At 39.9% G+C, this 23196-nt stretch overlaps 1 protein-coding gene across 1 annotated transcript in view; it reads left to right on the top strand.

Annotated features, from left to right (window-relative positions):
• CAHbeta (carbonic anhydrase beta) overlaps positions 1–23196 on the top strand; it is a 37079-nt gene that overhangs the window by 4640 nt on the left and 9243 nt on the right. The window contains exons 2-4 of the mRNA XM_067158001.2: positions 2764–2848; positions 18017–18156; positions 21803–22042. Coding sequence (XP_067014102.1) covers positions 2764–2848; positions 18017–18156; positions 21803–22042 — 465 coding nt within the window. The remainder of the gene's footprint in view (positions 1–2763; positions 2849–18016; positions 18157–21802; positions 22043–23196) is intronic.

Genomic DNA, 23196 nt, shown 5'->3' with positions numbered 1-23196 from the left:
GCCTACAGAAAAGAGGGAACAGTTTGGGGCCAGGGCAAGGGAAGATTTGAGTTGAAATGTCTTGCCTTTACTGGAGATAACAATAACTTCAGAAAACAAATTCCAAGCACAATTAATGGCAGAAATTCTTCATGACATAGACATCAAAACTGGTCTTCAAATTTCATATGAAAAAACAAACAACAAAACATTAAATATAGACATAACTGAGAAAAGTACCTAACAACACAATATGGACATATTCAAAGAGTTGATAAATTGGGAGAATGGATCCAGTCAAATGGACTCGATAACACAACCTGCAAGGAGAGATTGAACAAGATGGATAGCTCAACACCGTTATAACAAATGATCACTATCGTTTCAAATCATGTCAGTATTTTCCGGGCTTGTCCGATGTTTCACTGAAGACTGTGTTCAGCATTATCAAGCGTTCCAACTGACTTCAATAGCAGCAAAGCTTACAGTGGAATGAAGTGGTGTTGTAATTCCACCGCATTATATAGTGCAGGCTACGGTGCACTGCTTGCCTATTGGTCCGCCAATCTTTGGTGAAACATCGGGACCATCACATGCCCGAAAAACACCGACATGATTTGTAATGCCGGCCGTGAAAGCCTCAGTTGGTATAAGTAACGTTTCAGGCAAAAATCCGGCACTACACGACTGTAATTAAATCAGAAGTATTATATGGATCAGAATGTTTAATTTTGAACAAAAGAGGTGAACAAGAGGAACTGGAAAAAATGCTGATGATGATGCTTGTTGTTTTAAGGGGCCTAACGTCAATGGTCATCGGCCTGAACTGGAAAGGAAAGGAACATTTTGGACCTGAAAAGAATAAAGATATTTGAATGAGGAGAAAAAATAAAGACCTCTACCACAATATAGAGAAAATTACAGCCGGGCTGAGTGGCTCAGATGGTTGACGTGCTGGTCTTCTGATCCCATCTTGGCAGGTTCGATCCTAGCTCAGTCTGGTGCTGAAATACATCAGCCTCGTGTTGGTGGATTTAATGGCATGTAAAAGAGCTTCTGCGGGACAAATTCCGACACCTTGTTGTCTCCAAAAACCATAAAAGCAGTTAGTGGGATATAAAGCCAATAACATTATTATTATAAAAAATTACAGACACAATTAAAAGACGAAGACTACTACTTTTTGCTTGCCTTCACAGAATAAATGACGACAGGCTAAAATGAGAAGATTTTTGATTATGTCTCCAAATTAAAACACACTGGGAGAGATACGATGGAATTTACAAAGACTAAAGACTACAGATTATGTCATAACTAACAGGGTGGACTTCTGACGACGGATGACTTCTGCAGACTTTTCACATTTGCAAATTTTACATCAACCTCGGAGAGTGTTCTCAGATGAACAGAGGCACGCGATCGGTGGTAATATGAAGAGGTTCTGGGAAGAAAAGAAGGAGTAGAATACTGTACCATAGTCTTAAGTTCCAAGCGGTCTACAGTTGGCGAAATAGTGCTGATGCTACATTTTGTAGCTCCTACTTCGGAACTACTTAGGTCTGCTAAAGACAAGCGCCATCCCCTCTCCATAGCAGGTGTCTTCAAGATCCCGTGCAGCTGCGGTGAGGTATGTACAGGCACTACAAAATGCAGCTTCACCACTCTACTGAAGGAGCATAACAGACACAGCTGGCTGGAACAAGCAGAAAGATCAACAGTTGCTGAACACTCGTTGCTAGCAGACCGTGACATACAGTACAGCAGCACGGAAGTACTGTCAACTACTGTGTCTTATCACGCCCGGCTACAGAGGGAAGCCATTGACATCCTGAAGCACACCAACAGCTTCAACTGTAAGGAGGAACATGAACAGGTAAACAAAGGCTGCTTTCCAGTCCTGAAAGCCTTAAATCCTGGAAGGACATGATGGCCTCAGCAGACCGGAAAAGGCAAAGGGTGATCAGTTGCCTGTGTCCACCATGGCAGTTTGATGTACATCGGGCTCCCTACGGCCAATCAGCGACCGCCCATCCAGCATGGCGGACCAATAGGCGAGCAGTGAGCTGTAGCCTGCACTATATAATTAGGTGGGATTGCAAAGGGACTCTATTCCACTGTGAGCATCACGGCTATCGAAGGCGGTCGGAACCTGTGGTAATGAAGAACTAGTACGGTATTCTTCTACATGTGTGGATTCTAAATAATATTTCTTGAGATCTGACGTACAGTAGCTTCAGTGTACTGACTAAGGTAGAATTTGAACTTTGGCTTCGGAAACTGGAGAATGGGACCTTATCATCAACTGAAGACTTTAAATCTAATGATTTTTTTTCCAAAAGACAAGGTCCTCAAAAGTGTTTTATCACCCTACAGCGTATTCCCATCCGAGCCTAGGCCTGACCTGCTTCTCGCCACGCTTCTGCGCATGCTAAAGAATGTATAACATATTTTAACATTGAATGTGTTCTCACCTGTAAAGTGAAGTTTATTGACTGGCACCTATTTCTTAATTAAGCTGTATCAATATGGACCTATATGATGAAGTTTGTAAATTGCAACCTTTGATAATGTCGAACGCAGTCTTCGGTGAAACTTCGGCACCATCACACGATCCTGGACCATGGCCTACAAGCCCGGAAAACATTGACGTGAACTGGTTCAAATTTTAATTCTTGTTTGGAAGCTGTTTTCTATAGTTGTTTCTAACATTCATAAAAATGCTTATCTATCCCGTATTGTTCTAGTGTCATGCCTCATTCCTCTTTATGCTATATCTGATTGCAGCCTAAGGCCGTGTTCTTCACTTGCATGGACAGTCGGATGATTCCTACTCGTTTCACAGAGACTAATGTTGGAGATATGTTTGTAGGTAAGTATTCCCTTGTCGTAGTTTGAAGGGATAAAATGCATTAGCAATGCATACATGTAAGCGACTTATCTGTGACTCATAAACAGTAAATAACAGTTTACGTAAATAAATGCAATTCAGCACGATTACAAAGGAAAAATTAAATGTATCCTCCTAATTCAATACAAAACATAATTCCATTATTAGATGGAGCAATAAAATTCAAACATGTTTTGACTCGTTTGAGCCATCTTCAGTAAAATAAGGGGGGTTAAAGTAATCTACATAATACAAGCTAAAAATTTTATTGCTCCATCTAATAATGGAATTATGTTTTGTATTGAATTAGGAGGATACATTTAATTTTTCCTTTGTAAAGTGAAAACCGTCAATACGGAATGATTCTAATATCTTGTAATATCAGCACGAGATTGAAAGCCAGAAAATGATGTACTATTTCTGTGTGAAGAATAGCACAGCTACAGTCTGTCACAGAAAACAACTAAAAGGAAGGGTTACCTTCTCTTCCTTGTGCCAGGTTCCTCGTATCCAACCTGGCTTGGTCAGTTTTCAATCTCTGGGTTTGGGAGGCCTAGGGAGCTATCACCTTTTTTGTTTTTATTGGTTATAGAAAAAATTGTAAAGGAGATGAAGAAAGCGTGTGGGAATAGGGAGAAGTTATTACTATTTGCAGACAATATTGTAGTCTGGGGAATGAACAACAAAGAACAACCTGATGCAGTGAATTATAAAATTGAAAAGTATGGTATGAAAATCAGTGCAGAGAAAAGCAAGACCACACGAATCTATTACACTGGCGTGGCAGGGGGAGAGGTGATACTCCCACGTGGCGCGCCAGGTGACGGATAGGGGGGTCCTAACCGGCTTGCTGGCGGACCTGAGGGAAATAAAATACCTCTCACGGACCAAACACACCACCCCCGGTGGCTGGGGGATGCGGACATAGACTACACCCATGGTATCCCCTGCCTGCCGTAAGAGGCGACTAAAAGGGGCGACCAAGGGATGATTGAATCAGAACCATGAAACTACTCATGATAAGTGCCATCAGTCGTGGAACACCAAGGGTCGTCTTTACTTCCGAGTAGTACCACTATGTTAGGTACACAATAGTTTTGTGATTAGTAGCAGCAGAGAGTGGTTCACTGTGGGTTTCCAGTCCCTGTGATTAGTACCACTAAATGTGGAACACCATGGGCTTACGTTGCCCATGATTAGAACCATTATGTGAGAAACACCACGGGTCTGGGCGTTGCCTGTGGTTAGTAGCACAATATGAGTGACATCGAGGGAGTGCGTTGCCTTTGATTAGTACCCATTATATGAGCAACACCATGGGAATACTTGTGCCCGTGATTAGTACACCTAAGTGAGGAACACCATGGGTTTGCGTTGCCTGTGAGCGGCGCTGTCATGTGAGAAACACCATAGGTCTGCGTTACCTGTGTGACGTACAATACTTGTGAGTAGTACCATAATGTGTGGAACACCGTGAGTCTATGCTACTTTTGATTAGTACCGCAACATGAGAAATACCATGGTTGTACTTTACTAGCCATAAGTACCCTTATAAGGGGCCATTGACCTGGATTTTGGACCATTTTAGACAAGCAGCATCATCAACTCAGGATTGTGTTTTGGAAGCAGTCCCTTGGCCAATACTAATATTGATTCAGGATAGTTTCTAGGAAGTTGGGGCATTGTGGGTCAGATCCACTGATTGTTTTAAATTCATATTCATCCATTCATTCTTCATCATTAAGTTTTGAATTCTGGTCAGTGGATGATTTTGAATTTTAAAATTGTCATTACATTTTGTCTCATTTCGTACCATTAGGGGCCAATGAACTAGATGTTAGGCCCCTTTAAACAACAAGCATCATCATCATCATCATCAAAAACAAGACCATGATGATGTCAAGAGGAGAAAGACATGGGAAAAGCATTGTGAAAATTGATGGTCAAAGCCTTGAAATTGTTAGACAATTTCAAATACATAGGGAGTGAATTAATGCAAAATACAAGGCTGGATAAGGAGATCAGCAGAAGGGTGTAAGCAGGAAATACGTTCTACTAGAATGTAAGGGACCTGGTGTGGAACAGGAAGTTCCTGTGAAATTTAAAGAGATATTGTACAAGATGTACGAGGGTAATCCCAAAAACAAGATCTCGTATCTTTTTATAAATACAGAACTCTGTTCTTGTGGCTGTTGGTCACAGTATTGTGAAGAGTGTTTCCTGCGCTCGCATATAAACATGCACACGCCGCGCTGAGGCACTCAGTCTTGGCTTGGCAGCCATTGAGAATGGAGCTCCCGTTGGACTTCACCGCCAAGTGCGAAGTGCGCGCAGTTATTCGGTTTTTGAACGCGAAAGGTACTGAACTGATTGAAATCCATCGCCAATTGACAGAAGTGTATGGTGAGTCGTGCATGGATGTAAAAAATGATCATAAGTGGTGTAGAGAGTTGCAGCCAGTCGGACTGAAATTCACGACGAATGAACAAAGGAGCGGGAGACCGTCAGTTTCCGTCGAGACAGTCGTGAAGGTTGAGCAAATCATGCGTGAAGATCGGCGGATCACCCTGGATGATCTCTGCACTTTGGTTCCTGAGGTTTCCTGAAGCGCCGCTCACAACTTCCTGAACAGCATGGTAGCGAGCTGGTAATGAAATGAAATGTCGTATGGCTTTCAGTGCCAGGATATCCCAGGACGGGTTCGGCTCGCCAGGTGCAGGTCTTTCTATTTGACACCCGTAGGTGACCTGCGCGTCGTGATGAGGATGAAATGATGATGAAGACAACACATACACCCAGCCCCCGTGCTGTAGGAATTAACCAATTAAGGTTAAAATCCCTGACCCGCCCGGGAATCGAACCCAGGACCCTCTGAACCGAAGGCCAGTACGCTGACCGTTCAGCCAACGAGTCGGACAGCGAGCTGGTATGACATGGGCATACAAAAACTGTCATAGCGTCTACAAAAATGCATTGACCAAAATGGTGATTATGTAGAAAAATAGCTAAATGTTCAAGCTGTACATGATGTAAACTATTGTAGAAATAAACAGGTCTGTGTATTTATAAAAAAATTAGGAGACCTTATTTTTGGGATTACCTTCGTACTATACCTCTATATTAACATATGCATCAGAGACTTGGACTTTCTCAGCAAGAAATGAGAGTGAAATTCAGGCCAGTGTGATGAAGTTTCTGAGGAGTATGGTAGGAAAGACAAGGAGAGACAGAGTAAGAAATGTTGAGGTCAGAAAAGATATAGGGGTAGAAAAACTGAGTGAAAGAATGGAGAAGAATAAATTGAGATGGTTTGAACATGTTATGAGGATGGAGGAGGGAAGGATACTAAAACAAGTTGTTGGAGGCTAAGATAGAAGGAAAGAGGGTAAGAGCAAGATGGATGGACTCTGTCAAGGACAGTATATGAAAAAGAAGACTGGACTGGAAAACAATTACTGAAGAGGAGTGGTGGAAGGAGAGGCAACAGTGGAGAAGTGCAATCAACACCAAGTTCTGGCAGGAGCTGGACAAGGAGATTAGCAGGGCAATGCATTCTACCAGAGTGTAAGAAACCTTGTCTGGAATACGGAAGTGTAAAGAGGTAATGTACAAAATGTATTGTACACCTATATTGATCTGGACAATGACATGCAGGAAGGAGAGTAGAATTCAAACAATTGAAATGAAACATATAAGAAGTATGATAAACCCCTGTGGGTGGGGGACGCAGACGAAGAATACACCCATGGTATCCCCTGCCTGTCATAAGAGGCGACCAAGGGATGATCAAATTAGAACCATGATACTACTTGTAATTAGTACTATCACGCAGGTACACCATGGGTCGCCTTTACTTGCGCATAGTACCAGTATGTTAGGTACACAATAAGTTTTTGATTAGTAGCGACAGTGTGTGCTCAGGATGCAGTTTACAGTACCTGTGATTCGTACCATTATATGAGCGACACCATGGTTCTGCCTTACCTATGATTAGTACCCACTATGTGAGGAACACCACAGGATAGTGCGAGTCCCTGTGGTTGGTCCACTTATGTGAGGAACACCATAGGTTTGTGTTGCCTTTAAATAGCGACACAATTTGCAAAACACCATAGGTTTGTGTTGCCGGCCCCGTGGTGTAGGGGTAGCGTGCCTGCCTCTTACCCGGAGGCCCCGGGTTCGATTCCCGGCCAGGTCAGGGATTTTTACCTGGACCTGAGGACTGGTTCGAGGTCCACTCAGCCTACGTGATTAGAATTGAGGAGCTATCTGACGGTGAGATAGCGGCCCCGGTCTAGGAAGCCAAAAATAACGGCACGATGGGGTTTGGTTTGGTTTTTATAGGTTTGTGTTACATGTGCGTATTACATTACCTGTGAGTAGTACCATAATGTGTGGAATACCACGAGTCTCCACTACTTTTGATCAGTACCGCAACATGACAAATACAATGGTTCTATTTTCCTAGCGATAAGTACCATTATGAGGGGCCGATGACCTGGATTTTGGACCGGTTTAGACAACAAGCATCATCGATTCAGTATTGTGCTTTAGAAGCAGTCCCTTGGTCAGTACTACTATTGTTTAACGCTAGTTTCTGGGAATATGGGGCATTAAGGGTCGGATCTACTGATTGTTTTAACTTCATATCCATCCATTCATTCTTTGTCCTCACGTTTTGAATTCTGGTCAGTGGAGGATTACGGATTTTTAACTGTCCTTCCATTTCGTTTCATATCGTGCCATTAAGGGCCGATGATCTAGGTAATAATAATAATAATAATCGTATGGCCTCAGCTACCGTGTGCAGACATTTCAATTTGATGCCATCTGGCTGTCTGCTCGTCAATTTCGACGTTCCGTTTTACTCTAGGCCCCCTCTAGATGGCAGACCGAGTAAACCGAAACTCTCTTGGGCGTCTATGGCTGAGATTTAATGAATTTTGTCGGGTAAACACCAAATGTGTCACCAGAGATCTTTTACATGCCGACATCGTACGACATGGAGTGTCGAATGGACTTTTTTCCGCCCCTTCAAAAATCCGACTACCTCTGCCGAGTTTGAACCCGCTATCTTGGGATCCGGAGGCCGACACTCTACCGCTGATCCACAGAGGCAGCGATGACCTAGGTATTAGGCCCCTTTAAACAACAAGCATCATCATCAGAAGTATGATAGGAAAGACAAGGAAACAATGATATTGGAAAGGAGGTTGGAATGGAAAACTTGAATAAGAGAATTGATAGGAATAAACTATGATGGTTTGGACGTGTAAAGAGGATGGAGGAGAAATGAATATCAAAACAGATAATGGAGATGAAGTATGAGGGTAAGAGAGTGAAAGGGAGATCTAGAGAAAGGTGGATCAATTCAATAATGATCAGTGCAAGGAGAAGAAACCTGGAGTGGGACAAAGTGATGGAAGAGGAAAGATGGAAGGAGAGAGGAAGGTGGAGAAGTGCTATAAATGCCCCAACATGGCAGGAGCTGGATAAGTGGAAAGGAGGAGTAGGAGGAGTAGGGAGCTTTAATTTTTCATGTCTTCTATGGTTTTTTTTTCCTTTCTTTTGCTGAAATTACTCTATTGGGTTATTAAGAACCATTGGAGAAAGATATATTGAAAAAGGGAGATTGGTGTTCATGGTTTTTATTGATCTTGAAAAAGCCTTTTGACAGAGTACAATGGAAGAAATGAATGGACATACTAAAGAAAAAAAGGAAAAAAAAAAAAGAGTAGATTGGGAAGAAAGAAGACTGATGAAGAATCTTTACATAAATCAAACAGTTTGGGTAAGAGTAGGTCAGAATTTGTTGGAAGAAAGCAAAATTGGTAAAGGGGTTAGACAGGGTTGTTGTCTTCCACCAACCTTGAGGAAATAATTGAAAGTTGTTATCAAGGTAAGTGAGGTGTTAATGTGGGAGGAGAGAAAAATGAATGCATCATATTTGCTGACGGCATGGTGGTCCTAGCAGAAACTAAGAAAATCTTGAGTAACATGCTGAAAAAATTGAACAGATTGTGTGCAAAATTTTGGTATGAAAATTCACAGGTAAAAGTAAAGTAAACTCGTGTCCTCAGCTCTTTTCAGGCACACCCCCAATGGAGGTGAGCTGCATGTACCATTCCAGCCCTCCTGCCATTCTTAAATTTCTGGCAGTACCGGGAATCAAACTCTGGCCCCCGAGGATGGCAGCTAATAACGTTAACCGGTACGCTACGGAGGCAGACGTTCTCTCAGGTGAAGAAATAGAAGAAATATCTGCATTCAGATATTTAGAAAGTACAATCAGAAGTGATCTGTATTGTTTGGATGAGGTGAAGAGCAGGATCGCAATGGCCAAGGAAGCAAAGGGTACTGATGAGTGGGCCACTGAATATGGACCTTAACCCGCGAGGGGTCGCGTGCCGAGTGTAACGTCAGGTGTTGCATACGGTCGTTTAGACCGGAAACCAATAAAACACCAAACGCTTACTTAATATGCTATTTATTGTTACAATAATATAGGATAATACTATTTAAACACAAACACTTTTTAACATAATTATAATAATGAGATTGTCTTTTGCTGATGAAATTGAAAATAAAAATTCTGTTTATGGAAAATACTTTTAAAATAATGATTAGTTTCATTCAACACACATCTAGACAATGCTCCTCCCTCGGCTCAACAGTGAACGATAACAGTGCACTTTCCGCGTTATAAATAAGTCTGCGCCATGAGTCGCATATGGTTGAATAGAACGGAGATAGGTAACGTGAGGAGTCGCCTGCGAACGAAACGACCGGATAGCCAACTTGTCACTCACTGAAGAAGTGGACAGGGATAACAGTGTTGTGACAGAAGTGTGGTCGTGTCCATTGGAAGGTACTGAGGGGTAGGAAGTATAATAAACAGTGTTCGCGGAAGGATTGATCAAAATAAACAGAAATGGTTGAAACGACCGGACGCAACCCCTCATGGGTTAAAGAAGAGGTTAGAGAAGTGCTTTGTATGGAGCGTTGCTCTTTATGGTCTGAGACTCGGTGTTTGAGAAGGGAGGAATAAAGAAGATTGAAATCTTTTGAAATGTGGGTATGGAGAAGATCAATTGGCAAGACAAATTAAGGAATGAAGTAGTACTGGAAAGAATAAGTGGAGAAAGGACAACAATGCTGGAATCCATTCAAAAGAGAAAGAAGAATTGGTTTGCAAAGGAAATGTTTATTAACAAAGGCTTTGGAAGAAAAAGTTGCAGGGATATGGTTGAGAGGAAGAAAGAGCTATCAGATGATGGACAGCATGAAAATTAATGGAAGATACTGGAAGGCTAAAAGGTGGCAGAAGACAGATCGGCTTGAAAAATGCATGCGAAAACCTGCTGATAGGCAGAGAACCAATGATGATGATGATAATAACTAGAGCCCGGATTTCCATGCAAATGAATGTTTCTAAGTAAGCTGGTTACACTTCTCAAACTTTGCAAATATTCCTTTTATGACTAATCAGTTCCAAATAACTGTACTTTTTCCATGCATGTTTTGGCCTTTCTGGGAGAAAATTCATGCATAATGCATATTTTTTTGAAAATTTTGTATTTAATGGCAAATAATCGGACATTTATATTGGATTATATGGCTTTTCTTCTGACTTTAACGCATATATTATGTTAGATTGCATGATAGTGCATTCTTTGAACATTGGTTTGCAGAATTTGGGACCGTACCTCCACATGATTTATCTTTCACTGAGAGAGAATGAAAATGTATTCCTGGTATACTACTTGACAACCAAAGTTAGATGCATAGAGGTCCTGTAATCCAGTTAGCCAAGCACTTTCTTATCTGTTGCTTGAGTAAACATTGACATAAACTTGAAGGCCCCCTTTGTCGACTGCTCTGATTCTTAGAAATAAGGTGTCCCAGTAAAAACTGAACCCTGAATTTTGCATTACTAAATGATGGCTATTTCTTTTTTCGTCCATGTTAGATGAAGAAATCAAATCTTGAATCACACTTCTGTAATGCTGCGTTACTGAGATAGTAGCTTACAAACCTTGGTTTTGCACTGTATCCTGTTTTGTTTTCCTGGAATTTCCTACCCCGAACTTTCACTGGTCACACGTCTGAGGCCAAAATAGTTGAGAAAAGAAGGAAGTTGGAAAGCAGCACTCTTACATGATTAAAATTGTAATTTAGTGTGGGACTGTGCTGTGAAGTGTTGGTGTCTTGCCACCTGTTGAAAGTCTACAAAGAGACCTCGTGTCTAAATGGATTTAAAAACCTAACCTAACCCCATGTCACTACAGCCCTGAAGGGCCTTGTCCTACCAAGCGACTGCTGCTCAGCCCGAAGGCCTGCACATTTTGAGGTGTCGTGTGGTCAGCACGATGAATCCTCTCAGCCGTTATTCTTGGCTTTCTAGACCGGGGTTGCTATCTCACTGTCAGGTAGCTTCTCAATTCTAATCACGTAGGCTGAGTGGACCTCGAACCAGCCCTCAGGTCCAGGTAAAAATCCCTGACCTGGCTGGGAATTGAACCCAGGGCCTCTGGGTAAGAGGCAGGCATGCTATCCCCACACCATGGGTCCAGCCTAAATGGATTTAGGGAAAGGAATTTCTAAGTTAATTTTTTAAAAGAGATAACTTCAGATATACTTCGCCCTAAACGTCTTCCTTTAAGTATGAACCTGCCAATTCTTGTGATGTAGAAAGATCAGTTTCTCTGTTCAAGAATATTCTGTCAGATAAACAAATGAACTTAAATGAAGAAAATGTGGAGAAATTAGTTGTTGTACAGTGTTTGAAAGGAAATGAAAATATAACAATGTGGAACTGAATTTTGATAGTGCATATTTTCTAATTTATTGTGCATGTTTTGCCATATTATAGTGCATGAAAGTATGCATGTATTGAGATTTGATAATGCATGGAAATCTGGGCTCTAATGTTAACCCTCATTTGATTAATCAGTCATCTTTGATTTTCTGCGATGGTTAGAGTTTAGAATGACAAGTTCAAAGATAAAAACACAAAAGAACAAGTACAATTATCATAAACTGCGATCTTCAAATAAATGGGCTCTGTCCTTCTCTTCTCAGCCCCGGAGGAGATCGTTACTGTTTCCTGGCCTCGTTGGGAGGGTGGGCTTCTGCACTTATGGGGCCACTTTGACAGACGTTCAGGCTTGATCTCGGGAAATCTGCAAGGGAAATCAGGGATCGTTTACAATTGTTCTTCTTGTTTCAACTGTAAAACACTATTTAGTAGCTGCTGATTTAAATGGTAGATGACCTGTACGAAAAACACTGATCAGTCTGAAAAATAGAAAGTCCAGGTTAGAGTTTGCAAAGAACTAAATCACATGCAAGGGTAAAGATTGTTCAAAGATCTTATTGAGTGACAAAAGTAAATTCAACCTCATCTTCTCTGGTGGTATCAGGTACATTCGTTGACCAACAAACTAGAGAAACAATATACGATACCAAGTACCAATCTCCTCATTCTTCTTCTGCTGCACGAATGGGTCACTTAGGACCACGCAAAATCAACATTTGTTGAACTTTCCTCCTTGCCCAGTAGTTCTTCATTTTTATAGATTCTTGTAATTTCCGTTCCTCCGACTAAGTACGTCATGTTGGTTTCTTCTCGTCTTCCTCAAATCCCCTTGTGTGAACAATTTTCCTGATTACATTTCTATCCTGCAGATTTGGTGATCCTAATTCAGTGAGGTCTTACTCTACTTGCTTATACCATTTTGGTCTCGTATGTTTGATTTGCAAAAAATTGTATATTTGATAAGTAAGTCTGTTGTTATTCATTCTTTCCAAATGGCTTATAAATTGACTTCATTGCAGTCTCATTGCATCAGTAAGTTTAGATAGTTTTAAATGTGTTTCCGAGTTGGGTGTGGGGTAATGTATTCCATTATTTTAAGACGAAGAAATTTCCACAAGGAAACTTTGTTCAAATGTACATCCACCTGGTCAATACTGTGTTCAACTATTTTGTAATTAATAGCCAGTTTAATTTTAAATTAGGACGTCTTTCTATCCTTGTAGGCTATGGATCATCTTCAGCTAACATAAAATATACAAGTTAAAATTAACAGAGTTTTAAGTAAAAAATAAAATACACAGACATATTTAAAACCTTATAAAATTTGTGCTGTTTGCATCTAAATAGAGGATAAAAACTGATTCTTTTGGCGTTCCCTCTTAAGCACTGGAATCAAAAGAGGAGACTAAAAATGGAGGCTAATATGTTCCCTTGTTATTGTGCATATGAACAGCATAGAAGCCTTCATCATCACTCATCGGCTTAGATGGCTTGGTCATATCCAGGGTATGAATGACAGCAGACTGCCTAAACAACTTCACTACAGTGAGATTGGTCATAGTAAAAGGCCCTCAAGGCACTCCTTTGAAACATTATAAAGACCAGCTTAATAAGATTCTGAATAACACCAACATAAATGCTAACACCTGAGCAACAATTGCACGAAACCGTGTTCTTTGGTACAAAGCTACTGCAGAAGGTGTCTCACTGTTTTGAGCAGGCACGTCGCAGACAAGCAATTAAAACCCATGAAAAGCGGAAACTACATCAGATCCAATTGCATCCTCCACCCACCTTTAGATGTGACCTGTGTGCTCGCATGTTTCATGCAAAGATTGGCTTGATCAGTCATCAGCGACCGCCACAGAGCCAGCAGACTTTAAGAGGAATTGCAGGAGAAAAACATACTCTCGGAAACAAGTAGCGGCGGCCGCCAATGGTGAACATAATTGTCATTACATAACACTGCATGTTGGGTCTTCAATCTGGAACAGTATTGTGAAGATCATTGTTTTTGAAAAAACCCAAACAAATTTATAATAGCAATCTGAAAAGAAAGGAAAGAAAATTAAATTCGTTGGTTGTAATTGCAGTATCAACCATTAAACATGGGAGTTGTAGGATTGTTTTTCTAGAAATGAAATTGGTCTTCTTATTTGAATAGAATTTGAGGAATTTGTTTTTAGTAGAAGAAAGTCAAAGTTTGGATAGGCCAAGCCAAAGCCCAGACTTGAACCTTATTGAACACATTTGGGAGAAGTTGGCCCAATGTGTTACATTGCAGGAATTAGTCAAGTAAGGATCAGTTCTTCGCTGCTTTAGAAAAGGAATGGACCAACATTCTTTCATTTGTACTTTCACAGAAGCTTGTGGACTCCGTGTCATGAAGACATGTTTCTGTTAGCAGTGCTCATCTCAGTATCTGACAGTGTTTTTTTTTTTTTCTGGAGAATATTATCTAATTGATTCCAGAATTCTTCCACTTTTTCTGGGTTGTTTCTGTTGTCGATATTAATTGGCGTGTGTCCATTGATTAGCGTGTGGGTCTTGTTTGCTGGTTTTATTGTCAGTGTAGAGAGTCAACCTGATAAGGACTTGAAAGATGTAACTGAATCAAGTATTGACTTATCTACTATAAATCTGGTCCCAAATTGTAGACAGTTTGTCATAACTTGTTCTCCTGGTTTTCCTTTGAATATTCTGTATCCTTCTGAATCAAAAGGATACTCATTTTTTTAATCGTGATTCTTGAAAAAATGGAAACCTACAACCTGTTTTCCAGTCATTGACTGGGTCAGGAATGAAATGAATGAATCATATACAGTATAGGCTATTAGTACGATGGGGTCGCCACTCTCAAAGTGATTTATTAATGACTGATAGATGCTATGAAATGAGAATGGAGAGTGTTGCTGGAATGAAAGATGACAGGGAAAACCGGAGTACCCGGAGAAAAACCTGTCCCACCTCCGCTTTGTCCAGCACAAATCTCACATGGAGTGACCGGGATTTGAACCACGGTATCCAGCGGTGAGAGGCTGACGCGCTGTCGTCTGAGCCACGGAGGCTCCGTGATTTTTGAAATGCAATCATTTTAATTTTGCGTTCTCTGGATTTACATAAAATCAGCTTCATGGTCCGTATCGCACTTCAATAGATTCACAATTAAGTATTTATTTATTTTCCACCTTAAGCAATCATTGTATCGACTAGGTGGAAAATAAATAAATACTTAATTGTGAATTCTCTGGATTTGTCAAGGTTGTTTTTAAGTTTTCCAATTTTCAAAAGGCAATTTGTGTTGAATGTCATAAGCCATATTCTTGATTTCAGTTGGATTTTGCTCTTACAGGGTCTCGAGGCACTCCGACTTACCTCTTTTCACACTTCTGTGGTATCTCCAGAATCCGAATAGACCACTTGCGATTTTTCAACCGTGGGATTTGACCCACTGGGGTAATTCTCTTTTGCAGATTTATTTTGATTTACTTGGATTGGATTTTTGACCAAGTTGGGATCCCAGTCTGATTGAGATCAGAGTTCCACTTCTGAGTTTATTAATTCAGCCGCCCCTAAAATGTGGATCAGACGCTGTCGGGGTACCGGCACTAACATGTGAAACCATTGTGCCCTTTCCTCCTTCGTCAAACCATGTGATTCTTTTGCCTTCTCCACCACTGGGAAATCCATTTCCTCTTCTGCCCTCAATACCATTGACTGTTTTTCCTTTACCTCAGTTGATCCACGTGTGCTTATTTAGCAAAGCCTTATTCGCACCTGTCCTGCGTATCTACAAGAACCTCCACTATCAGCCATTGGGATGCGCCGTTTTGGGGTTGAGTTCCTCCACCCCAGTGTCTTACGCAGGGTTATGTCTAGTCCCTACTTTATTCAGGACCAAACCCCTACGTAAGCTAATGATATATAGAAATGTGATTAATGGATATACAGTATATAAGATTATTCTATGCATACCTTTCATTGGTGCAGAAAGGAATTGGACAGGAATGATCATGGCAATGTACAAGGAATGTTGTAGTTGCGTGCAAACACAAGTTGGCAGGACAAGTGGTTCAAAATAACTAGTGGACTGAGACAGGGAAGTGTTCTATCACCAATCCTGTTTACAATAGTAATGGATGACATCATGAGAACAACGCTACCAAGGAAGCATGTAAATTAGCCGCTTACTGTTCACACCACATTTAATTAATTTTGTATTTATGTAGAGCTTAAATCACATCGTTACCTGCCATCATCAGAAATGATTAATGATTATAGTACCAGATTTGTTATTGTTCTGTATAATTGTAAGTATAATGTATGTTTCTGACACAATTAAATAAATAAATAAATAAATCATGAGAACAGCAAAAGCAGCATATGGAGGAAGAGAAATGAACATGTTGTTATTTGTAGATGAAATTGTGATTTGGGGAGAAGACGACAGGAAGGTTCAAGAACAGTTGGATGTGGTGAATGAGAAGATCGAAAATGTGGATTGAAATAAGTGTAGAAAAGAGTAAAACTCTTGTTATGACTAGAGGGGAGAAAGAAGGGAAAGGTCAGATTAGACTTGCAGACAAGCCCCTGGAAGTAGTGGAAACGTTCAAATACCTGGGGAGTAAATTAATGGAGAATGCTCGTCTGGATGTTGAGATTAGTAAGAGGATTCAAGCTGAAAGTTCTTTCTGTCTTACTGTAAGAAACATGTTATGGGAAAAAGATGTGCCTATGGAAGCAAAGGAAACTATGTACAAGATGTATTAGTACCCATAACAACTTACGGAGCAGAAACTTGAACAATGACAAAGAAGGATGCGAGTGAATACAGGCAGCCGAAATGAAGTTCTTGAGGAGTATGATAGAGAAGAGTAGAAGAGACAAAATAAGGAATGAAAAAATCCGGGAAGAAATTTGAGTGGGAAAAACGAATGATAGAATAGAGAAGAGCTGACTAAGATGGTTTGGGCACATAAAGCGAATGATAATGATGATGATGATGATGATGATGATTATGATGATGACTAAATGCTATTTACCTCTGTGTGTATTGCGTGCTTCTCTCTCAGCAATACCTCATCAGGACACTGATATGTTAACGTGCCGCGTCTAACAATGTGACAAGCATCAGGAGATCGTCTGGATTTGAAGGAAGACTGTTTTTAATGGATAGCGCTGAAAGTAATATTGATTACTGTGATGTTGAGAAATGTATTCTGTATTTACCTTTCAATATGATGATGTGAAATCTTTTGATTAGTTCTGCAATTCCAAACAATTCCCGAGGGAGAGTAGTAATATAACAAGTTACCTTGTATTCAGAAATGGGCAAAATTGATTGTAGTTCAGAGTTGTTAAAAATTGTAGAATCCTTTTTTTTTTCTATACCATGGCACAATGCAAATTTACAAAGACTATTTTCATTTATCTCAGAACAATGGACTGATAATAGGAATTGTTTCAAAGTAGAATCTGTGAAAATCCTCTTAATGATTCAATATAATTGATGGAATATACTGTACATGTGTATCTTTTTATATGTTAGATATGCCAAAACTCCTAAAGGCAACTGAATCTTAAGAAAAATACCAGCAAGGAGTGTAAATTAGTTTCATTGTTTAAATTTTGTAAGAATTTACTGTGTAATATGTGGCTTTCGTGGCTCAGGTGGCAGCACATCGGCCCCTCACCGCTGCGTTCCGCGGTTCAAATCCCAGTCCCTCCATGTGAGATTTGTGCTGAACAAGCATTGGCGTGACAGGTTTTTTTTCTGGTTACTCCGGTTTTCCCTGTCATCTTTCATTCCAGCAACGCTCTCCAATATGATTTCATTTCATCTGTCAGTCATGAAATCATTGCCCCAGAGGAGTGCCAGAGGCTTCGGCAGCCGGCACAATTCCTATCCTCGCCTTAATATGGGGGCTTCGTTCATTCCATCCCTGACTTTGTCACTCACTGACTAGAAAAGAGGTTGTAGTAGATTTTCATTTTCATGTAAATGAATAAATTTTGTTCATGTATGTGAAAATTAGAATATAAGTCTAAATACAGACCCTCAATGGAGGATTTTTGTGTCCTCTTTTTTTCTTTTGGACATTGTCCTCCTTTTTTAAAAATAGTTTTGTCCTCTTTTTAAACTCTTTGGATCTGGTCACCCTACCTTCAGGGCCGTTGTGCCATGGGATTTGGTTTGGTTTTATTATGTTTAAATAACTGTTGTGTTAACTCTAAATCAATCACAGATATACATGTTGTGTTTATGTTGGTAATTGAAGTTTTGTAATTTAAAAGCTTTTCTATGAAGAGTGCTACTGTATCTCATGTTTCAGTTCGTAATGCGGGTAACCTCATTCCTCACTCGGGCCATTTCTTGGACGAGGTGACCACCACAGAGCCAGCTGCCCTCGAACTCGGCTGTATAGTCAACGATATCCGGCACATCATCGTATGCGGTCACTCGGACTGTAAGGTGAGCATCACATTCTAACATATTTCTTACGAAGAGTGAACATGTAGTAAAACAAAATAAGTACCGTATAGAGAATTTGACAATAATTCCTTGACATTGACTTTTAACATTTCTGGCATTCCCAAATGATCACAGTTATACCAAAAAACAGTAAAAAAATATTTTTTTATCTCAACTTGATCTGTTTAACAAAAGTATCAGGAAGCATATGTCTGTCTCAGTAGATAGTTCACAGTAAACATTTTATGGTTTTGGTACCTTTACCATTTACAGAACAGTGTAAAGCTTGTATGATTATTGTGAGAACCCAAGACTCTATTTTGGAAATAACCTACCCTGTTCATGAGTAAATTTAATGGAGATGAAAAGACTTTTTACAGGAAGTGTTTTGAACGAATAAGTTTTGCCTTGGAAATCCCTAAGTAAACAAATCGTCCAAGAACCAAGAGTGGACCGGTGGGAATAATTCATGCATCACTACTGATCTGCATTTAGGGCAGTCGTCCAGGTGGCAGATTCTCTATCTGTTATTTTCCTAGCCTTTACTTAAATGATAGCAAAGAAATTGGAAATTTATTGAACATCTCCCTTGGTAAGTTATTCCAATCCCTAACTCCCCTTCCTATAAACAAATATTTGCCCCAATTTCTTCTCTTGAATTCCAACTTTATCTTCATATTGCGATCTTTCCTACTTTTAAAGACACCACTCATACTTATTCGTCTACTAATGTCATTCCACGCCATCTCTCCACCGACAGCTCGGAACATACCGCTTGGTCGAGTAGCTCGTCTCCTTTCTCCCAAGTTTCCCAGCCCAAACTTTACAAATTTTTGTAATGCTACTCTTTTGTCAGAAATCACCCAGAACAAGTCGAGCTGCTTTTCTTTGGATTTTTTTCCCGTTCTTGAATCAAGTAATCCTGGTGAGGGTCCCATACACTAGTTGGGGTCTTACCAGAGATTTATATTCTCCTTTACATCCATACTACAACCCCTAAATACCCTCATAATCATGTGCAGAGAGCTGTACCTTTTATTTACATTCCCATTTATGAGATTACGCCAATGAAGATCTCCATCAACGTAGTAATTAAAACTGAGACGACTTTTCGTATTTGTGAAACTCGCAACCTGTTCATTGAATAGAAAGGTAAGGTGCACAACTCCCAGATCATCCAATGGCTTAGCTACATTGTAGTAACGTTATATATAAACAATTCCTGAACGCACGCAATGAAGCCTTGGGAAATAGTACATTTGCTATGAAGTTTATTTCAATGGGATGGTTCCTTATTTACGTTTGCTTGTAAAACAATAATCACCACCACTACGATTGCAAGGTTCATTTTGGATGGCTAATATTTATTACAAGTAATGAATTCCATCCTAATCCATGGTGGAATTATTATATATAACAAATTCCAACTTGTAAGTTTGAGAAGTTCCACCTTTCCACGACTTTAAAGCCTTACGCTTTTTCTTACATTAAAATAACATTAATTTATTTTAAAATTAGTTTGTATATGTTTCGTTTTGTGTAGAAAATATCTTCAGCCATGATCTTGATTGACAGTTAAAGTATGCACAAAATAACAGGTTACATAAGTAAAACACAATTAACCACTCGTATTAAAAACAACTTACCTTGTCCCTGACAAGATGAAAGGTCTAAATATCTAAAGAGACTTTGGTTTTTTCGTCATTGTCACTATTTGACATCTCTTGATGTGAAAGATGAGTTATGCATAAAATACCACTTGAAAATTATCCAGAGCAAAGGGATCTTAAAGTTTCTTGATAAATAAATGAAACAACAGTGTGGCTGTCTAATAATCTTAAAAATGGATGAACCCATGTTCTTTATGAACTGTTTGAGAATACACTAAAGACAATAAACACTATTTTTCATAAAAGTGTCCATCACTTCATGTAAAAATTCTTCACATGTTAAAATTTGTATGATATCTCTTTAAATTATGACATATAGTGCTGGTAGCCAGTAGCTTCAGTGTACTGACTGAGGGAGATTTGAACTCTGGCCTTGGAATAGGAAAATGGGACCTTACCCACATCAGAATATTAAAAGCTTTAATTCTTATGAAGATTCCTTTCAAAAGACAAGGTCTGGAAAGAAAGATATATATCAACAATGATGTATCGTAATCTGTTACGAGATGCTATGGCTGAAGAAGTCTTAAATTAGACGAAACATGTACCAAAGAATGTTTAATATATATTGAATGTGTTTTCACTTGTAAAGTGAAGTGTATTGATTGGGTGGGCCATTGAACCTAACCCCAATTCTTAATTTAAACTATATCAATATGATATCAATATATCTCTGTGATGAAGTTTGTAGATTATAAGTGGTACGTTCCTAGCTGTCAGTGGAGAGACGTGATTAATAGATGAATAAGTTTGAATGGTGTTTTTAAAAGTAGGAAAAATCACAATATGAAGATAAAGTTGGAATTCAAGAGGACAAATTGGGGCAAATATTCATTTATAAGAAGGGGAGTTGGGGATTGAAATAAGCTACCAAGGGAGATGTTCAATAAATTCCCAATTTCTTTGCAGTCATTTAAGAAAAGGCTAGGAAAACAACAGATAGGGAATCTGCCACCTGGGTGACTGCCCTAAATGCAGATCAGTATTGAATGATTGATTCATCAGTTCACTGTGAGTCCTCTTCCCCTCCTCTGACCAGACGTTCTTGGCCTTTTTATTCTGCTTTTCCTAGAACACCTTGAATTTATCAATCGTTTCACAGAACATATCTCTTTAAGATTAATGTCAGCTTCCTCCATGCCCTTTCTCGTTTCTTCTACCCATTTTGTAGTTGCTTTTATCTTGATGATGTAGTTAAAAATTGTTAGTTGACTCATTCATTCTCATGATGTGTCCATAAAACTGTGTTCTTCTCAGACTGTCTGGATAGATCTTCATTTCTCTTCTTTCTCCATGCACCAAGCTCAATAGCTGCAGTCGCTTAATTATTCTGACCAGTATCCAGTACCTTTTCAATACAAATAAAGGTGGATCAAAACAACCAACAAATTGTTAGTATATCATAGCATAGTTCAATAGGGTCTAATAATGAGATTAGTTACATGTAATAAACAGTATCCAGTATTCGGGAGACAGCGGGTTCGAACCCCACTGTCGGCAGCCCTGAAGATGGTTTTCCGTGGTTTCCCATTTTCACACCAGGCAAATGCTGGGGCTGTACCTTACTTAAGGCCACGGCCGCTTCCTACCCACTCTTAGCTCTTTCCTGTCCCATCGTTGCTGTAAGATCTATCTGCGTTGGTACAACGTAAAGCCAATTGTAAGCTTTCTCCATGTACTGTCATTTCCTTTTGTGGGTCCTAAGATCTTTCTCAAGATTTTTTTCTTTATTTCTTCTCTAATTCCTCATCCATTTCCCTTTTTTTGTTCAATATCAGACATTCTGAACTGTAGAGTCCCTCTGGTTTGAAAAGCATAGTATGGTATCTGATCTTTGTTGTGAAAGATGTTGTTCTGTTGTTGTATCTGCTCTGCACAGATCTGTAGGCTAGTTCCATATTTCTTTATCAAGCCCATTCATCTGGATCCATTCACCAAGATATTTAAATTTTCTAGATTTATATTTTCTGTTCTAGGCTATGAACTTATTACACTCTTTGCGGTGTGAAGAGTTTTCATCCCTCGACAATCGACGGATATCTCCTCTACGAGGATGGCTGGCTGCCCATGCCAACTCTTCTCTTGCCAAATTTCAAGAACTACAGGCATCCAACTACCAGAAACCCCTCATATTCCAGGCTGAGACACCGATGCGCAAGTTTGTGGCCTACATCGACCCTGAAAATAAGTTTGCCATAGAAGATAAATTATCACAGGTATGTTTGAAATATTGTCTTCCTTTGGATGATGTCTACATTTAAGTGGCTTTATTGGTTGATTGGTTGACTGAACACTCTCTGTGGATCAGTAGTAGAATGTTATCTCTGCACACCAAAAGCATGAATTGAAACCTGGCAGAGATAGATATTTTTGAAGAGCGGAAAAGAATCTACAGTGTAATAGAAATAAGTTTCTGTACTGATCTTGATAGGCAGTGATATTACGCATGTTGGCAATGCTTCGGTTGAGTAGGATGCATTTATTTTAAAGTGAAAGGTGAGGAAGGTTGTCAGTAGCGTGCAAAACTTAAAGATGCTTATTGCAGAGGAGTGAATGATTTTAACACGCCATATGGCGTCACGCTGGTCTTCAAACTTGAGATGGTGTGACGCCATATGGCGGCACACCGTTCTTGAAATCAGAGTTGGCGTGACGCCATATGGCGGCACAGTTGAGTTTCAGGCGATGCACCATAGATAATCAGCTGTGACATCTATGCGCGTAAAATTGCTACTACGCGAAGGGCGAACTTCAGGGTCTATTCAAGCTATGTATTTTTACTCTATGCCACCATGTGGGGCCACAGTATTCTTCCGAAGCCACTGACTGGCCAGTGGTCATTGTCACAGGTGAAAGCGCGCCAGGCATTGTTTATTCCTCGTTTACGTACGTATTATCACTCAGTTGATATAGTTGTGCAAAAATATTAAAAAATGGAAGATATTGGTAATAATCTTACGAGGGAACACATACATGTGTTACACTCCGATTCGGTTGAAATTTGGTAGGAATATTTGTGGGAGGCAGTAGAATGCTAAGGTGAAAACTTCATGTACCCAGCGCAAGTTTAAACGCCAAAATTGAGCAAATAAATAGTCATAAAATTAGAAGTGCCGCGGGAGTATCGGGGTGTGGCGGAGAGGTAGGGAGGAGCGAAGCAGCGGACGTGAACCAACCGGACTGCTTCGAGCTGCGCTAGCGCGTATAGTTAGCGCATTCCCCTTAACTTCCCGATCAGATGTGCAAAACGTAAATATTAAAATAGCACATGAAACAAATGTACAAAGGACGATGTTTGAACAACGATGCCAATAAAGTTTGAAAAATTACAACAAGTAACAAGAACTCGGGCGTGCCGAGACGCATATTT

The sequence above is a fragment of the Anabrus simplex genome, chromosome 14, assembly GCF_040414725.1.
Source record: "Anabrus simplex isolate iqAnaSimp1 chromosome 14, ASM4041472v1, whole genome shotgun sequence".
Classification (NCBI taxonomy): Eukaryota; Metazoa; Arthropoda; class Insecta; order Orthoptera; family Tettigoniidae; genus Anabrus; species Anabrus simplex.
The sequence above is the reverse complement of the archived record's forward strand: the minus strand, read 5'-3'. Positions and strand labels throughout refer to the sequence as shown.